The sequence below is a fragment of the Patiria miniata genome, unplaced genomic scaffold (genome assembly GCF_015706575.1).
Source record: "Patiria miniata isolate m_02_andy unplaced genomic scaffold, ASM1570657v1 HiC_scaffold_24, whole genome shotgun sequence".
Taxonomy (NCBI): domain Eukaryota; kingdom Metazoa; phylum Echinodermata; class Asteroidea; order Valvatida; family Asterinidae; genus Patiria; species Patiria miniata.
This window is the reverse complement of record NW_024037063.1, coordinates 10,395,705-10,415,943: the sequence shown is the minus strand read 5'-3', so window position 1 is coordinate 10,415,943 and position 20,239 is coordinate 10,395,705. Positions and strand designations below refer to the sequence as shown.

The following is a 20,239-nucleotide window of genomic DNA, read 5'->3' as shown; positions in this document are numbered from 1 at the left end:
GATTTTTTTTTGACGAAACAGTTTTAGGGTCATTGCGTTTAAATGGTGACAATTCTTTAAACGGATTGAGCAATTTCAGTAATTTCTTCATTATAAAGTAGCTCATGTCGGTAATACAGTAGGCCTATATGGTTTAATTCCACTCCAGGGTGAAATTGGAAAAATAACCACGAAAATTACACCCAGTCTGATACAAAACATGTACTGAATTAGCATGACTGACCACGAAAACCAGACGAGTACCAACTTGACCTCATACAGTAGTATAAATCATTTGCATGCCGCACACAGCAAATGTGCAATAAAATTGATTGAAAAAGTCCATAATATCCCACGTTGGTGTTCGCGGTCCCGGTGTCACATGCAGTTTCGACTCCTCTATATAATCTGCTGGTTTCTACTATGCGGCACTCTAAACCCTCACACGTGACTGAACGTCGCTGTCCTGTGTTCGCTAAGGCATGCGCAGTACAACCATTGAGTCCGTATTTCTTTTGAGTCCAAATTTCAGCCTACACCGGCCAGTTATGGCACAGTCCCAACAGGATAAAGTTGAATAGCCCGGATCATCAGAGCGTGAAGGAACAAAAGCTTATTATGATTCAAGAGGGTGGAAACGGCGACGTCACGTCTTTCAATAAACCACACACAATGGCCTAAAGTGTATTGCACACAGCGGTTCCATTATATGTTCCGTCTCCTGTGTGTTATGATCTGTACTGTCCGGAATGCCAGGAGTTTCGGCGTTATTATAGCAGCGATCGTCTACCATCGTGTACCGTCACTATTTATCTTGCGTATGTCAGTATGCCACTTGTTTGAATTGGAACAACCTTAACCCAATGGTACAACACACTGCGGTCGCTTGGATCATTGTACAAACACATCCATGCATGCCACTGACACGACACAGGTATGATTGTATAGTAACCATCAACTGCACCGCCGATCAAGCATCGATGGGATAAACATACCAGTATTCTTACTTCCAAGTTCCAGGCTTAATGTGTTGCCAATTTCTAACTCCGATGGTAATTACTGGTCGTAATTTGTGGCAAATTTAAGCGATAATGACTCTCTTCACACCATGAAGGAACAAAAACTACATTGGAGATGTAGATTGAAATGTGTGCGAGCGCAGTGATTTCACGCAGCGCATCACATGGAAACAGCCGTAAACAACACTGAACCGTCGTGACCTTAACCTGGGCAATAAAACCATAAAGGCAACCTGCAAGGATTACCCGAGTACGGTTGTGGAGTTATAGACTATCCGGTGTAAAATCCGGGAGGATCAGTTTTCAACCAACTGACGACCGAAGACATTGATGTCTTCCCAGAGTTTCCGGAGCACGGTTTGAAGATGGAGAATATTTCGACAACAGTGGAGGCATTTGTAGCAACCACTGACGCCGATAACTCCTCGGCAGTGGATACGTATTTTATCGAGTTCTCCCCGTACTTTGTGGTTCTCAACACCGTGTACTATGTGGTCCTTGGCCCCGTGGCAATCATTGGGAACATTCTATCGGTGACAGTGTCCCACCGAATACTACGGTTTCGCAAGAGCATACCGGACATGCTGACTGGTTGCCTGGCTGCTGTCGACTTGCTCTGTGTGATATCCACGCATACCCCAGCGGTCATCTCTCTAGCAGAGGGTCGCTGGGTCGGCGGTTCACCAGTCTGCTCCTACCAGTACTTCATGGCCTGGTCCTGCTTGAAAACCTCCTTCTTCACCATCATTCTACTAACCGTAGACCGGTTCCTCGCCTTAACGAAACCCTTCTACTATCGGGCCAAGGTGACTCCTCGTAAGATGAAGATCGCCTTGGCTTGTCTTACCATCTTCAGCTTTGCCAGCACCTCTGTCACCATCATCTGGTTCTCCTCGGAGATCACCCTCTTGCCAAACTGGTACCTCTGCATGAACACGTGGGGCAAAGGCAACCAGTATTACAGCTACATACTGGCGTTTTACGGACTGACTTTCATCGTCGGTGTCATCATCTTCAACGTGTGTAACACTGGCATCGTTTGCTCTTTGATGAGACACAACAGAAGGAGTCAACAGATGAGGCTTCGGGTGCTCTCAGCTGCTCAAGACCGCCGCGAAAGGCGAGTGGCCAAGGTCATCGAGACGTTATCGGCTCTCTTCATGCTCTTCTGGATGCCCTATTTGGTAAGACGAATTTACGCCCTTTGATATACAAAACAGTACTTTTGTTTATCGCGGTCTCTGTGTAAAATGCAATGTGCATAACCAATAACCCCAACATGTTAATGTTACACTCTTAAATGTAAAAAGGATCATTTGCTCTTTTATTTGTTCATTTTTCTTCGTAAATAGCAACAAAACTTGCTCGAGATCTTAAAGGGAAGATACAACATTTGCAAACATCACAAAACGAAATGATCGAATTATCACGAAATGCCTTACTGGATTGTTAGGGAATGACAGTCTAAAACATTCTGTAAAATCGTGGCTCCGGGTGTGCTGTCATTTTCAAGAAAAAATGGGATGTTTCCAACGCTGGTCGGCCGACCAGCGTTGGAGAAAACTGGCCTTTTTCAAAAAGTGCTCCTAAATTTTCATAAGTAGTTATTCCGCGTTTTCTTTGCAATTGATTACACACCTGTGAAGGGGTACAAGCCTGCTAGACTGATTCTCTGACCTTACAATTCCGCAAAGTTTATAAAATTGCTCTGTTTCATCTTAAGTGGGGTCAGGGAACCAGACTACAAGAATATGATTGGTTTTCTTGGTTTTTCCAGCATCTACAAGCCCAAATCGTGAAACAAGTCATTTTAACAATATTTGCTATAACATACTAATCCTCCAAATCCACTTATTTCTGAAAATTGCAGCAAAAGCCCTTTAAGTAGGGTTCATCACAACTAACCTGTTGAAGTGTTGAAGTTTTAGCCTAGTGGCTACTCTTCATTTTGTTTGAACCCACCTTCAATAGTTTGTTTTCTTTCGATCGAAACCATTTCCGGCGGAATAATTTCATAGGATAATTTGAGGACCAGCCCTACATTCACCTTGAGCAAGGTTTCCCCATAAATTCGGTATAGGAACGTTTCTTGGTAAACAACAGTGTTCCTACGCGCCTTTAAAAAACGGTCAGATTTGAATACAAAATAGTAAAACCTGACGGGATGTTTAAACCTGTAACCTTGAAACCGTACTGATCAATGTAATGTTTTTATTGTAGTCATATACAATGTCAATGACAGCATTTACCGCACCTGTGAAATATTGTTGTGGTATCTTGTTAAACATTAAACTCTTTCAAATCAATCGAGGCGTTCACAAAGAACTGATATGACTCGATGGTGCGTTAATGCAACGGACTAAATTCCGAATTTCTGTGCAGCTAAAATATTGTCTAGACCTTTATGTTGGTACTGAACATGTAAGCATTTTCCCCTGGCACTCTGACCCCATCGAATGAGTCTAACAAGCTACGACAGCTGTCTGGGCACTACGCACGAAAATCTGTTGGAACATGTAGCCTTTGCTGACTGTGAGGTTATTTTTTTAAATGGCTTCATAAAGGTATCTTTAAAAAAGCCAAGTTGTCCTTGATGACTATATATGTATTGTATAACTTTACAGTATTTCGCTGTGTCACATCTTCACCAAAATGTCCTCAAAAGGTGACTGATTATCATATTGATAACGAAGTGGTATATAGTGGACAAATTAACACAGAAATCAAGTTAGAATTAACACTGGAATTAACACAGGAATGCAACTTTGGGTCATTGGAGAACATAAAGCTATTTACTAGAACGGTTTAACATAAACCACGATAGTAAATCGTTTTCGTGTCATTTTCCCCCAAGCAAAATTAGTCATTCCTACCAAGTTGGGTTGTTCTGCATGAGGACGTTTGTTGGCAATTACTACGATAGAAAAGCAATTACTTGTAGAACCAAAACCAAAATCCAACATTCGTATGAGAGCCATCTTCGGATCACATGCACTAAAAATCCTGCATTGTGTGAATGCCTTGCCAGTGCATGCCCTTTGCTTTGGTACATTTCAATTGAAACTTAATATCTGGTATAGCCTGTCCTTTTGTATTCTATAAATGCATTGCCAAAATGAAATTGAGTGTGAAAACGAGTATTGACCAGTGTGTGAGTCTCATTTCTCTCGTCTGATGCTTGCGCACATATCATTTGTGTTTTTAGAATTTCTTATATATGGGATGTCTGTTAATACTACTGCTGGTATAGGGTTTTTTTCTCGTTGGATAAACACATTTTAATGACGAAGTCAAATTCATGTAAACATCAGAGACAAATTGTTCAATTTAAAATTTAAATCAATAACTCACGCTCAGTATGTTTCACATTAAATGTATTGGCATATCGGACAGGACATGTTCTGCCGGTATCCGAAACGTTGGGCCCTGTATGTTTTAATGTACTTATACATGCTCGTGGGCCAGTACTTATATACTGTGGAAACAGGGTATAGTTCAAATTAAGAAATAGTTAAAGCCAGAGTCCATCATTTGCAGCTATCCAAAAAGTAACTGGCGTAATTATTGTGGAAAGGCATACATGTACTTGTTGAAAGATAGTAAGGGGACTAAACTCCCTGGCAAGCTGTCATTTTGAAGAAATCAACAACAAAAAAGCATTTCAAATGGTGATTCTTAAGAAGGTCATTCCCAAAGATGTGTTAAGTGACTCATTTTTGGAAATTTCCGTTGGCAGTTGGTACAGTAATTAAGCGAATCTGTGAATGGGTGCAAGCACGTTGACACGACGCACGCGCGTGCGGTTGCGATTATCTATTGAGAATCGTCGGATCAGTGCGTGACATCGCGTGTAGCAACAATCAGCTGAATGAGAGTCATGAGAATCGAATGCTAATTTCGGTATTTTGTCATGACTCGGCAACTTTGCATTGAAATCGAGTTCCAGAGTATCGTGTTTTCTCGAAATAATACAGCATTCGCAGAACTAACGCTTCATCATGGTTAGCTGTTAAACAACCGTCTTTAGATTTTGAGCACTTTTGTTGCTTTAAACGAAACAAAATGCACCAGTGGCAGATGGTCTACCTCCGATTTTAATGTTTCTTTCCACACACTGTAGAGAGCTAGGGTTAAACTTGAGGTCAGAAAGTAGACCAGTTTGCGTAGAGAATTGTCCCACATCCAATTAAGGTAGGTGGGGATATGGTGCAATAATATTATTTACACAATCTTGATTGACCAAACTCGACTGTACCGTTTGGTCATGGCAATGAAACACGGAACAAACAGAACGGTATCGACATAACTAGGACCGTTTGCACAACGGGTCGGCTGCTTCCACAACAGGATGCCAATACAATACCCAGGATTTCAGAACTTTCGGGGGAAATCACAATGTAGTTAAACCATTCATCGACTCGGTTCGCATTGTTTAATTTACTGAAGGTGAAAGAAAAATGCCGAAAGGGTATCCAAACTAAGCCGTTGGAGAGAAAAAGAATTCCTAACGATAAGAACCAAAACTCTCAGCAGAAGTATTCTTAGCACGTCGGTTTGATTGAAAGACGGAAATACTTTCTGGGTCTTTTTTTTTTTTTTATTCCGCAAAATCACTTCTCATTCTTCACTATTTATAGATTCTCACTAAATAAAAACGCTCGGAAATGTATTATTAACAAAAACCAATCTATGAATGTCCTTATTAAAAATGCACACATAAGAGGGGCCCTATCGTATTGGTTCTGTCGTACTGGTTCGCGGAGTAATGTTGGTAATGTTATTTACTTAAGAAGCCATGTCATTAGTGTCCATAGTGCCATATCGACCGACAATTAACGGTGCATTCGATCGAAGCAGTCCACTGCATGTTTGATATACATACCTGCCACTAATGTATATAGCTTCTGTATCGCAGTCTCAATTAGTCCGGTGTTAATTAATGTAATTTCATTAGATGTACCATTGCCTCGAAATGTTTGATTACATCCAAAGGTTTCTAACCGTAAGACGGTACAGGGTTACGATTCTGCATTGTGGTAAGCCGCGTTCACCACTTGAAATAAAATGAACGAAAGTATAGGCAAGCCTCATACAGCTGCATGCTACCATCAGATCGCACAAAATGATATTCAATTTATTCAGATTGGCCATTCACTGAAAGTCATGCATGTGGCTCTACAGTGGGCCGCATTTGTATAGTACATATATATTGTGTTACGGGTAATCATATTTCAAACTAGTGTGCCGAGGTGAAACTTAAATGGCCTATACAACATTTGCAAACATTAAAAAAAATTACCAAATTATTATGAAGAACCTTACTGGACTGTTAGTGAATGACAGTTTTAAGCATCCTGTAAAATCATGGCACCTGGTATGCTGTCGTTTTCAAGAAAAGTGGTATTTTTGTATCAATTTCCAACTCGTGTCTGCCGACCAGCGTTGGACAAAAAACTGGGTTTTTTTTCAAATATTGCCCCCAATTTACTATATTTAGTTAGTCCGCATTTTGTGCAATCGATTACACACGCATGAGCGGGCACAAGCCAGCTAGACTGGTTTCCTGACCTTACAATTCCCCGACGTCTATAAACTGCTCTGTTTCATTTTAACTGGGGTGAGGGAACCAGACTACAGGAACACGATTGCTTTTCTTTGTTTTCCAGCATCTGCGAACACTAAACTTCAAACAAGTCAGTGTAAAAATATTTGCTAGAAAACAGTAACTCCCAAAATCCATCCATTTCTGAAAATCTCAGCAAAATAGCAAATGTTGTATATTATGTTGGGATAAATCAAGAGTGAAAGTCAATAAGTGAGTCAGCCAGCCAGCCACTTGTTCAATCACTTCGTCAGGTGCAGACAATTTTACTGGATTTTACGGACCAGCTGGAAACGAAAGCGAAGCTTTAAATGACAAATCAAAAACAAGTTTGCCCATATTGTAAGCCTGATAAATACATGTACATGTATTTCAGTTTCTCGTGCTTTATCCCTGCCTTCACACGCAAAGTGATATTTGACCCTTTTTCATACAGATGTAATGAAACCCGATGCCATGTATGTGTCAAATGAGCATCTGATGAATTACGTCTCTGTATGGGGTCGAATTGTGGGTTTTTTCTCCCATACAATTCTTTCCACAGGCCTTTTTGACGTTCATTATATAGGGTCTTTTGTTGGCTTGTTTTTAGTCGTTCAGTATGTAATTGTATTAGTTTCCATATCCGTGAACAGTAATTTTCTGGTGTAGGAATAGATTATCTTGTGCAGCTGTTTGAGCACAATGGATGCAATTATATTGCTTTGTGAAGAGGGTTCAAGTAGGCTATTCAGTTTCATTTTGAGATCTTCCGATGCGTAAAGATTTAGTATATGGCACTCACTGCCAGTTTTTCGAAGTAATCTCTTAGCAGGTTTATTGACAGTAAACCATCTTTGTATGGTATCACATCAACCCCAAAAGCCAGCAATTATTTTAAACAGATCACCGCCCCTTTTTTAGAGTAAGCATTGTGGCGCCAAAACAAATAAACCATTATGCTGGAAATAGACGTCGTCAATTACAATGTTTAATCAGCTACGGAAGTGTATTGTCGTAGGATCGTACTTTAGGCGTACATTTGGTTTGAAGTCCCTTTTACCGTAATGCTTTTCTGCTTGCAAACAATTCATCACATTGACAAGGGTAAGTGTAAAAGTGCTTTTGGGAAGAAAATTCTTTCTGGATGTCCAGCTAATGCACGTGGCAACCACAGTACAGAATTGTTCACAAACTTGACGGTCACAGTTCACTCTGTACACGGTGCCCCCCCCCCCCTAAAAAAGAACACTTTTTCAGACGCAGATTTCTCAAAATGGGTGAGACAAATTGAAATTGTTTTAAGATATTCCTAAACTACAAGGTCTTGGTGGCATATGGTGAAAATGGCATTGAAAATAAAGCCTAAATTAAGAAATGACGGCCAATTACAGAGAACCGGTCAAAACCTAGTTTATCCATAACTTCACATGCAAGTCTATGAAACATGGTCAAAACAATAGCAGTGCGTGCACAAAGAACTGTCATAATAATGACCACGCTGCATGTGTCTCATGCACGCGTGATGTGCACTTGGCCCAATTTCATTGAGCTGCTTAAGCAGAAAATTTGCTTAAGCACGAACAAACATTGCTTAGTAAAATTAGGTTAGTGGCCAAAACTCCATGTGATGTACATTGCTTGTGACTGGTATTTAGCTGTTGTTTACTTAGCATAACAATCACATGGAGTTTTGGCCGGTAACCTGATTTTATTAAGCAAGACATTTTTGTGCTTAAGCAAATTTTGTGCATAAGCAGCTCTATGAAATTGGCCCCTGGTTTTTGGCCATTTTTCTGTAAATGGCCGTCATTTCTAAAATTAGGCTTTATTTCCAATTCCCCTTTCACCATATGCCACTAAGACCTTGTAGTTTGGGGATATTTTAAAGCAATTTCAATATGCCTCCCCAATTTTGAGAAACCTGCGTCTAAAAAAAATGTGTAAAGTTATTTTGAAGCCAACCTGTACATACCGAATTTCGCCACTCATTAATCAGTACACCGACTACCACCAATATCGATCAAATACTAATGTCATCATATTAATGACGAAGTTCAGTTTACATGGTTGTGTTTAAACTAAAGTTACCGCGGAAGTTTTTGTTTACACGATTTTCATTCATATAAAGGACTCAGCAAAGGCTATTAACACTAATCCAAAGGGGTCAAGGCCCAACCTCTTTAGTATTATGTGGTTTATATTTGATGATGTTTTAAACTACATGTATAAGGAGAGGGTCAATTTCTTTTTTCCCCACAAACTTCGGGGGGGGGGGGGAATGGGTTCAGGGAAGTTCTGTGGCGTACCTCCAGGGGCGTCATCCGGGGGGTGGGGGATAATGGGGTTATTGGATCCAACCCCCCCCCCCCCACCATCACCACCACCACTTTTTCGTGGTAAGAAACCAAAAAGACGTATTTTAAGGTATTTTTCGAACTTCCCAACAAGCAAAATGTAATCAAAAGTATACTGAAGAAGAGAGAAAAGTACAAAAGCTTTAAATGTGCCAATGTGGGCGTTAGTATTTCTGTATCAGGAACAGCGCCCCCTAGTGTCATGTGGTGTCCAGCAAGTGTCTTGTATTTGTTAGGACTGGTGAATTTGGTTAGAAAAAAAGAGAAAGAAATATTCAACAATGTACAATCATTGCACAGTTTCACTTAATACTTGAAGATGGCCCTGTACTGTTTTCCATCATAAATTGGTGACAAATAATCCACTATATAAGGCCAAAAAAATAGTTCTGCTTCCGATTACATGGCATTCGAAAATAGGGTAGGTAGGTAGGGATTTTTTTGGCCCATTTTTTTGTGTACGATCATATGGAGGCATCTGCGTGTAGTCAAGGATAAAAGGTATAAAGTGATGGTTTTGGGTGTTTTTCCTCATTTTTCGTATAAACAAATTAGGGTATTAGGGCTGTTGGAATAGGGTAGGTAGGGAAACCGGAAGCAGAATTGTTATTTTTTTGGCCTAATAGTTTTTTTTTAAAGGCCCAATTACCAAAAAAAACCGAAGCCTAATGATTTGTTGGTAAGGTCAGTTTTGGTAATGGAGGGAGTGTTTCCGTCCTGTTGTTTGCCAAGCTCCAAAATGACTACATGGTTGTTTGTTTTTAGGAAGTGCAACACACCGTAATGGCATAATAATTATTATAGAGCCTGTGGCGCTTTTGCCTATTCGCATTGTATAGTCGCATCACCTGAGATGTAGTAGATGAGTGGTGGATAGAGACAAACTTAATCCCTCCTCGTTTTCTAAATGTGATCTTATATCCAAAACACAACCTCGTACTTCCACTATATAGAGACCGTCACTTCATACATGTATGGATAGGAAAGTGTTGCTGGAAGGAAAATGATACCAAGCACTACCGATTCGGTCTTTTAGTTTTGATTCCAGCGCTTTTTTTGTGAACCAAAGTCAAAGGCTTTAATATACAAATATTGAATGCTTCGAGTGGTGTAGTAAAACTAACCTCCCGAGGTGATCGCCGAGGGAAAATAGAATGCTCCATGGATCACCGAGGGAGGCTAGTTTTACTTCACCACGAGATAAAGCATTGAATATTTGTTTTATAACACATCACCCACAGATTCTGCTTGGTATAATATTTAAATCATTTAAATCTGAACACAGTTGAAATAAACTTCAATTTCAATACAAAATTGGAGGAAAATGTATTTCTCTCTTCCAAACTACCCCTTCGCAAAATGTTTGAACCCAACTCCGCGGCGCGCTCTCTTTGGAACAAAACGCGCTGCATGCAACGCGCAACGCGCACACCAGCATGCATTTGCACACAGTGGAAATAGACCGCTTGCAGACGCGTTCGATAATTGACGCGCGAAGGTGCGCGACGCCATGTTGTGGGACAAAATGTGCATGGATAGATATGCGCTTGTCCCACAACATGGCGTCGCGCGCCTTCGCGCGTCGATTATCGAACGCGTCTGCAAGCGGTCTATAGTACTTTGGTTGCTAATGGTATAGTACTTTGGCTGCTACGGGTATAGTACTTTTGGCCGTGCACAGAAAGATAGCGAAAATAGAAAGTATCATGTGACTCGCTCTCGGCCAATCAAGACACAGAATCTGTGGGTGAGGTGTTATAATAAGGATTATTGCACAGCAAACAAATGATTATTCATCCAAGATCAAATAACCCCTGCCTTTGGTTCATAAAAATGGCGCTGGAATCAAAACTTCTGAACTGAATCGGGAGTTCTTGGTATCATTTTCCTTCTAACCAAATTTCCTAGCCAAAAGATATCAGGGAGTCAGGTTGGCGTAGCAGTACTTTCCTCGCCTTCCACCGCTGTGACCCGAGTTCGAATCCCGCCTGGGCCAATATGTGGATTGGGTTTTCAGTCCCTGCCTGATTCTGTGGGTTTTCCCCCAGAATATTCTTCTGGGCTTTTCCTCCCACCTCTAAAACTGTAAATTCTTCTCATTGTCTTCTCTCCACAGGTTTCTTCAGGCTTGCGAGCTACAGTGCCTTGGGCGCTTTTGAGGAATCCTTGGTTTCATCAGAAATGATTAATAATAATAATAATAATAATCTATTTCCTTTGGTGTGTTTGTTGTTTGTGTTTTGTTTTGTTTATTCATTTTCTTTTCCACTGAGGTTCTTTTATACCGATGTACTGTGTGATCCGTTGATATACAATGTCATGATTAATTTATACCAAACAGAGCCGGGGACAGAATAGGCCTTGTTTGTTTTTTTCATTTATTTTTTTCTGACAAGCTCGTTTTATAATTGTTTTTGGTAAAACAACTCATCAATATTTATACAAACACAATTTAATCGTTCTATTTTCATAAAGCAAAAGAATCATCACCAAGTTGCGCAAAGCTGGGGTGAATGTTTTACAAATGTATATCAAGCAAGAATTTCAGAGAAATAATTTGCACTTTAATGGGGCTCCTGCTCAACCATGTTGTTTTGCATACACGCATTTTGTTAAACTGCCTGGGGAAACTATATAACTTTAGAAATCATCCAGGCACGTCGAGCCGATTAATATTGGACGAGTTCAATGCGAAAAATTAATAGCTTTGTGTATTTTGTGCACACAAAAGACGGGTTCACTCAGCGATTATCGCAAAACAAGATTGCAGCCATAAAGTCTGAAAATGCATATGTTTTCTCAGTTACTTAACACAATATATTGTACAGTTACAAAGAGACGTAATGCGATCCACAAAGTCGTTTGTTGCCATTGTTAACTTCAGTATTGAATTTGCACTATTAGAGTTCATGTTATACAATTCCGGGTGTAGTTCACGAATGTATACAATTCTAATTTTTGTCCTGGTTTTGGGACAGTCGTGTCATGTGGAGGGCGGTTGGCGTTTTTCGTCATTGATTTGAATACGTCGGTCAGATTATGTTTTCAATCTATCTGACCTTCCTTTAACGATTAAGTTTATTTAGTAAAATAAAACAAAAGGCAGTCTAACATAATTGTTTTTGGGGCGGTTCTGAAATGATGTTTAGATGACCATGGCAATCAGGTAAAACATGCAATACTCATTTTGCTCGGATTTGTAGTTCCTTTAAATAAAAGGAGATATGAGTCCTTTGTTTATGGATTCATTTCATTACAATCATTTAAGCTTGTTAACAGAAATGTTGGGCACTGTTATTTAACCCCGAAATCGGTATAAAAACCCGAACTGTTGGTTGATGCGAGGTAGGTGATAAACGAAAATCGCCTTTTTCGGGATACAAGATTGTCATCATAGCAAAAAATGAATAGCATGACTTGAATAGCATCGATTATATTAGTATCTATTATATCAGTGTCAGTATCGCAGTTCGATTATATCGGTATCGATCATCCATTATGGATCTCTTGGTGTTGGTTTTGAAGCTCTTGCGGGAGTTTCTACATGTCACTTGGTGGTCGGTCGGGCGGTCTGTCTGTCTGTCTGTCCGCTGTCTGTCCCCGAAAATTGACCAAAAGTATGGTGATCCACATGTGCCATCCGTGTCGCATTTTTCGGCGACGCTTTTTTAAGCTCTGGCAGGGATCATTTGATCGATTTCATGCGAGACTTTCATGCAAGACGTCTTGCAACACGGCCAGAATGTATTGTGCACTTGCACTTGCACTGTACAACATCTTCCTAGAACAAAGTACACGCCATTTTGTGTAGCGATTGGACGGTATCCAGAAGGAGGAAATAGACCAAAGCACTTGTTTTTTTCTCTTTTTTTCAGGTGTTTATTGTCCTGCACCAGACGAACCTATTGTACAGCGAGTTCGCAGAGGACCTCGCCATCCGAATCCTGTTCGCCAACACGCTTCTCAACCCGGTGATATACGGTCTGTTTAACAGGACGTACCGTAAAGCATACATATATTTCGTCCGGAAACTTCTCTACTTTGCCCTATGCGGAAAGATTAAGAAACCGAAAGGTGAGTAAATATATAACTTTATTTCGATAGTGTTCAACAAACTGTTGAATTCTATCATAATGTCCCCTGCAACTACATGTACATGTAATTGGTTTTTTTTTCTGAAGCATACGGTTCTCGGTTTTTGTCACTTTATTAAATGGCCCGTGAAATGTAATTTTTTTTATGAAATCCTTGAAAATGTCCCTTTGCGTGCCATTCCACCTTATGTTCAATTTTCGTTTTGCCATTTTCTTGGGTATTTTGGTGCCTTTTTGGATTTTATGCTAATGCGAATTTCCATATTCATGAGCAAAAGTGTGATGTCATTTCAGGTGAAAACTTCAACGTTACAGCTATTTCAGCACCAAAAGTTGCCAGAATTTTTGATATTTAGCTGTTGTAAATTACCTTTTCTTTGGTAATTCCATGTTTTGTCAGTACATGGCAGTAAGCCAATGAGTAAACTTATCTCGCAAATGTTTTCAATGAGCACATTTTGGGGGTTCAAAAATCCATTACTGAACACAAATCCCTACTGAGCAGTGTCTTCCTGCAATGACATCACAGCAACAGCGCCCTCAGTTGTCAGGAAAAGCATGGAAATTGTAAATGTTTAAAGATGTACACTTTCCAATTAAATTAACCAAAAAGCAATGTCAAAAGGTTTTCATGCATTTAAGAGGAGTAGAAAGTTGCACAAAATATGTTCCTAGGTCAAAATCATCTCACAGACCCTTTATTCTATTGTTAGATTTGCTGAATTCATTTCTTTTTAACAGGAAAAAAATTGAAGCCATTTCATCTGATATTGTTTGAAGAGCAACCATTCCAAAAACCTCATCTTCCCCTGAGATTTACTTGCTTCTTTTTCAGCTTCACACGATATTTTCCCATGACTTGTACACTGTTGTCCCATACTTGTCCATGTTCTACTTCATACGGGTGTACTAAATCCTATATAAATATGCATTATCAAAATGTTGAGTATTTGGTCTGCTCATTTTAAGGTATATGGGATCATTTTCTGTTCATGCGTTTCCAACAACGACACTCAAAACCCAAAGAAAAAAATTCTAAACCTAACCTGTTGAAATTTCAGCTCAGTGGATATTACACTTTTCGAGAACACAGTGTAAAACTGTGCATAACCCTTCGATCGCGAAACACGATTTCGTCGATAGAAGTCCTTTTTTTCCAAAAATCAGGCAATGGACCGAAATCCTTGGAAATCAACTCGTACATTCCTTGATTTCTACTAAATGACAACAAGCCAGACAGAAAGATTTCACGGGGTGTTTAGTACAAAGATCTATAATCCAAGTAAGCTTTTTTGATAATAGTTCGGTGGGTTACTTTTAGTGAAGAAAAAATGCAAATGATCCCATATGCCTTTATTGAATGCTTCTGAGGCCAGAGATGAATGCATGTTGGAGAAGGACGCCCTCACTCAACAAAAAAACCTGCCAGCTTCGCATACGGAATGAAACGTGTGCCGGAAGTCACTCGTTATCATAGGAAGACTCATAATGCAAACTTCCTCGTTTTCTCACCTATAAATTGCTGGATATAAAATCGTTCCATTTGTTTGTGTTTAGTTTGGACTGGTAGAGAGAGCACGTTAAGCAGAGGATCTGCAAAGCGGGTCAAACCGAGTCATGGTATAAAACACGCCATCAACACTTGCCAAGAACCCATCGCAATGTGTGCGCTTATAACTTAGCTGTAGTTGAGCTCTTTGTCGCTATAGCAGCATTGCTTATATTATACAGTTGTAGTTTGCTGTGAGCTTTGTATGAAAAACCCTGCTTCTATGTATTTCTCGGAATATTTTACATAAAAGCTGTCATCCTTTTTGTGAGTAGACCTATTGAAAATAGTTTGACGTCATTGATTCAAGCCAAATGCATTTCTGTTGATCATGCTTTATCATGTTTTCTTTATTTTCTGCCCATATGTAGCTAGTTCATCATTGATAGATGTTTCTATAGCGCAAATGGTGCATGGCTAATTTGCATATAGGCGCTGTATACTAGCCATACCATGCCCAGCTCAGCCCAGCCCGACGCGACCTATATCCCAGCCCAATCTAGCCCTGCCTTGCCTTGCATATCCCTCCCCGAGCTTACATAAGCCAACCCAGCCAAGCCGATCTCAGCCAAGCCCAACTAAGCCTATCCCATCCCAGCCTAGCCCATTCCTTCCCTGCCCTACAGGCCTGCCCAGCCCATTCCGACTCACCTCAACCCAGCCGAGCCCAGTCAAGCCCAGCCCAAACCCAGCCCTTTGAGATTGTCAATCCTAGTAGCCAATCACATCCAATTCAGTGATCACATGCGGTGTTGCTCTGTTGAAGCTTGCAACTTTCGCTTAATACTTTAACCTCGTCTCTCAGCTTCATATTTTATTTCAAAAACTTGCGCCTTGATTTTGCTGTATTGCTGTGTGCAGAACCTTCTCTTGCCAACCACATTCCGCCGAATGGGGCAGATAGGGGAAATATTTGGGGAATTGTGCCTTTGATGATACAAGCATGTCTTTTGGCACACAGTCAGAGTATGTCTTAAGAAAGATATTTGGCTATAGGGCCATCGCAGATTTGTTCTTTGAAAAAATATAGGTACCAGCAATGTTCAAATTTTTAAAATGGATGCCATTGCTTCTTGTTATTCCACCCATGTTCTATACATGTACCTTTATTTTTTCAAAGGACAAATCTGCGATGGCCCTATAGCCAAATATCTTTCTCATGACATACTCTGACTGTGTGCCAAATGCCATGCTGGTATCATCAAAGGCACAATCCCATCACATGCATGTCGTACTAGGAAGTCTTCACAATACAACACGCATAGAACTAAATTATTTAATGATTGACAAACATTGTAGTCCGAAACAAATACTCAGTACATTTTTTTGTCGGTTTCTGATGAGACAAATACCTCGATTTAATTTTTTTATGATAACTAGAACATAAATCATTCATTCAAAATCATATCATTCAATGATAACATGATTGACAGTCAACAAGTACGGGCCGGGCGCGAATATTTTATTTACACAAAAGTACAGGGTACCCATTTTTCAGGCGACTTGAATCAAGGTTAGCCTTTTACGTACGCGCGCGCGTATGTCTCTCCGCATGTGTGAAAGTATATAATTAATGAATTGCAAGGTTTGGTCGAGGTCGAGCACCACCGTTGCCTAGTGGTTAGGCATGCTGGCTAATGATCAGAGGTCTCGAGTTCGATTCCTTGCTCTGTCCCTTCAGCTTTTGCTCTTTTTTTTTCAACAAGTCAAAGTTTTATCTTAGAAACGTTATTTTTCAGTTGGATACTACTTGTATAGCAGCAATTTTCTTTTTCTTTTCTAGGGCTAGCTGATCCGAGGCTCTGGAGGATTTTTTTAAAAGGGAAATAAAGTCCGAAATCCGTACCAAGTTGAAAAATAGTAGCCTCCACTCAGCCTGGTTATAATAACCATGCCCCATAGGAAAGCGCACAAGGTACCCCTGATAGTTGTGTAATAAAAAATATCGCGGGCCGGGCATTGACGAATTTCTAAAAGCAACGACTTTTCCATATGTATACGTCGTAAGCAGCGGACATGATAAAGTGCCTTCCCCCTCTGCACTCTAACATAATAATCAAAAAGTGCAACAACATCCCATTCCCACTTATTGAGTCCTCATTAAAGAAATGTTGCCATCGAAACTGAAAAAGATGGTTGTGGAGCCCACCTAACTCCGATCCTTTTATTTGAATGTCTGTTGCATCCCGCCCCGAACTCGACCTCAGTTACGGAAACTTTCCATGCACCGCCGCTGAGAATGTTTCCTTTTTTTCTGCAATCTCATAGTCCAAAGCAAACCCATTCGTGTGTCTTTTGGAGACACCAAATGCTCCTCTTTTCCCGATATAATGAATCACAAAAACAAGTAGTTCTTTTTTTAATCGTTACAGATATAGACAAGCGTATTTCGCAATACAGGGTGACCCCCCAAAAAATTGTGCAAGCAGATATCGTTCAATTTCTCAAAGAGCACCTAACATGAGTATGTCATTATTTTGATGGAGCATATTAATTATACTCTTGTGTATAATCAGTGGAAATGTCATGGAAACCCATTTATGCAAACCAGAGCTGTAACAGATTTACAAGGATATGGTTGTTTTTTTTCAACTATTCCAATGGGAATTACACACTGCATTGGAAATCGCTCAACCGGCACTCTGCAATGGGTCTTTTCATTAGTCACGTTGGAAAGGGTGAAAAACACATTGCCATTTATAATCTATGGTGGCCCTGAAGGGACATCGCATATCGCAAACGTGTGCGCATACGTATGCGATGTCGCGAAATTTATCGCGAACGTGTGCGCATACGTATGCGATGTCGCGAAATTTATCGCGAACGTGTGCGCATACGTATGCGATGTCGCGAAATTTATCGCGAACGTGTGCGCATACGTATGCAATGTCGCGAAATTTATCGCGAATGTGTGCGCATACGTATGTGATGTGGCGAAATTGATCGCAAACGTTTGCGCATACGTATGCAATGTCGTGAAACAATTCGCGAATATGTGCGCACACGTATGCGAATTTGTTTTGCAATGTCGTGAATTTTATTGCATACCTTGTCGCATACCTTTCAGTAAAATTCCTAATGAACTGGGGAGTTGTAGCAGCTAGTCTGGAATCTAGATGTACTGTTAGATATAAATAGGGTCTGACTAATAAACCTTCGCGCGCACGCTGTTCCTCGTGCAATCGTTACTACTAGTACTGTCGAGCGCGAACTTGCTACTTACGCAACTTTCAAATTTGCGCGCGCAAGTTTCAAACTTGCGCAAGTACCAAGTTTGCGCTCGACAGTACTAGTAGTAACGATTGCGCGAGGAACAGCGTGCGTGCGAAGGTTTATTAGTCAGACCCTATTTATATCTAACAGTACGTCTAGATTCCAGACTAGCTGCTACAACTCCCCAGTTCATTAGGAATTTTACTGAAAGGTATGCGACAAGGTATGCAATAAAATTCACGACATTGCAAACAAATTCGCATACGTGTGCGCACATATTCGCAAATTGTTTCACGACATTGCATACGTGTGCGCACACATTCGCGATAAATTTCGCGACATTGCATACGTATGCGCACACGTTCGCGATAAATTTTGCGACATCGCATACGTATGCGCACACGTTCGCGATAAATTTCGCGACATCGCATACGTATGCGCACACGTTCGCGATAAATGTTGCGACATCGCATACGTATGCGCACACGTTTGCGATATGAGATGTCTCTTCAGGGCCACCATAATAATCTGTTGTATCTCTGGTTTGCACGAATGGATTTTCGTCAAATTTTCGCTGTGAGTATAAGCACAAGAGTATATCAACATGAAATGCTGATGGGCTTGAGCCCCCCCCCCCATGAGGTTGTAAGGGTGGCATGGGTGGCCTGTGCGTAAAGCGCTCGCCTCTCACCAAGGTGACCACGGTTCGAATCCTGGCCGTGGATCACATGTGAGTAGAGTTGTGCGTTGGTTCTCTTCTGTGTCACGAGGGTTTTCCTCCCTCCGAAAAAAATCAAACACTTTCGATCTCAGGCTGTGCTCAGTGGTCATAATTATATGGGTCGATGTGGCCAGCAGCCATAGGCGCCTTTACGTGCCAGCGGCCCGACCACGTTGTAGCCGCGTCCTTCGCAATTCAGCATACCAGCTGCGAGTAAGGATGATTAGCCTTCCAAATTATTATTATTGTTACGTTGGATGTTTTTGAAAAAAAATTTAAAGATGTCTGCTTGCACAACTTGTTTGGGGTCACCCTGTACAGAAGCCTTTGTAACTACATGTAGAAAGCATGCATGCCTTTTTTCAATGTTACAGACTTTCCTCCATTCGCTCTTTTCACACTCCGTCATCGGGCATGCAGAGACTCGATCTGGCAACTTTACACAATTAAAATAGCCGGTTCAGTGATCTCAACTCCGACACGGGAATCACTGAACCGGATATATTTATTGTGTAAAGTTGCCAGATCGAGGCTCTACATGCCCATGGCGGAAATTGGCAGTGCGTATATCCATTTTGCTTCCCCTGTTTTTGTTGGCAAGATACCACAGGCAAGGTGTGATGACCATGTTCTGAGATGATCAAAACTCCACATTGTTTCCTTTTTCTTTACCAGAGCGGAAAATCTTCTTCCTTCGGCGGTCCTACCTCCAGCACCGATACGCAAGGAAGACCCACTCCCACCGACCACGCGGCCAAGCGGCGGGCGGTGCGTCAGCTGAAGCCGACCCGCCCATGAACGGCAATCCGCCACAGATCATCGGCGCCACGCCATTGGATGCCGAGCTCGACCTGTCACTCGGGGAACTCCGCGATTTCGCCTTGGACAACATCGGTTTCACCTTGGACTCCGAAGAGGACCTCGTCGGAGCTAGTGAGGACGATGAGGGGATCTTCTCCATCAGCAAAAGGGAGGACACTGAAAGGCGGATGAACGGTTGGGTTACGGAACCAAACGGGCACCTTAATAATGGCACCGAGGTAGATGCAGAGAAGTTGACGTCCTCGGAAGGACACGTTTACTCAGCATTCACAAACACGATCAGCGAGTCAACATGGCTTTGACAATTTGTTTGGACTTCTTGACCCTAAAACTACCAGACCTGGAAATTTACAACCATTCACCAACTCAAATTGTGATCCGTGGACAGCACTTTAAAACAGTGGTTGTGTTTAAAAGTCCGTAACTTGAAAAGTACATGAGTAATTTGAATGATTCCTGTACTAAGAGAAAGCTCATGAATTGGGCTTTCATGTCCTAGATTTTGAAAGTGCTACCTGCAGAACTTCACTATAAACAAGGGTCCCGACATTTGGGTTTCGTGGTTTTTTTACTCGCCCTGTATAAGGTACAATGCACATGAGCATCTATACATGGATTAACAATAGTGCCCATATTGCAAATTATGTAGCACGATTGTGACAGAGGGACCCCCCCCCCCTTTTGTGTTGGTCATTGTGTTACCAGAATCTCAGGAATTCTTTTGAGATATCTAGGGGGATGTGTTAGGTAACAATAGTCTGGGTGTGTATTGTGTAGGGGTACCCCTCTGTCACATATCGTGCTGGGTATACTACAATCTACAGGGGGGAATCTAACTCAAGTCCAACAGTTAGTTGGACATCCATGGACCGGTCCAGTAAGCTCCGCCCAGTGCGCACGTGGG

The 20,239-nt window shown here is 41.1% G+C and overlaps 1 protein-coding gene across 2 annotated transcripts; it reads left to right on the top strand.

Moving 5' to 3' along the window:
- Positions 1–512: 512 nt before the first annotated feature.
- LOC119731688 (trace amine-associated receptor 9-like) lies at positions 513–19,805 on the top strand. 2 transcript variants are annotated; one of them, XM_038204898.1, is made up of 4 exons: positions 513–2,182; positions 12,812–13,010; positions 14,588–14,650; positions 19,189–19,805. In XM_038204898.1, the coding sequence occupies exons 1-4, from the start codon at positions 1,364–1,366 to the stop codon at positions 19,635–19,637; spliced, it is 1,530 nt and encodes a 509-aa protein (XP_038060826.1). In that variant the 5' UTR covers positions 513–1,363; the 3' UTR covers positions 19,638–19,805. The 2 variants fall into 2 exon arrangements, with proteins under 2 accessions (XP_038060826.1, XP_038060828.1); XM_038204900.1 differs by lacking the exon at positions 14,588–14,650 and having other exon boundaries at positions 521–2,182; positions 19,189–19,803.
- Positions 19,806–20,239: the final 434 nt, after the last annotated feature.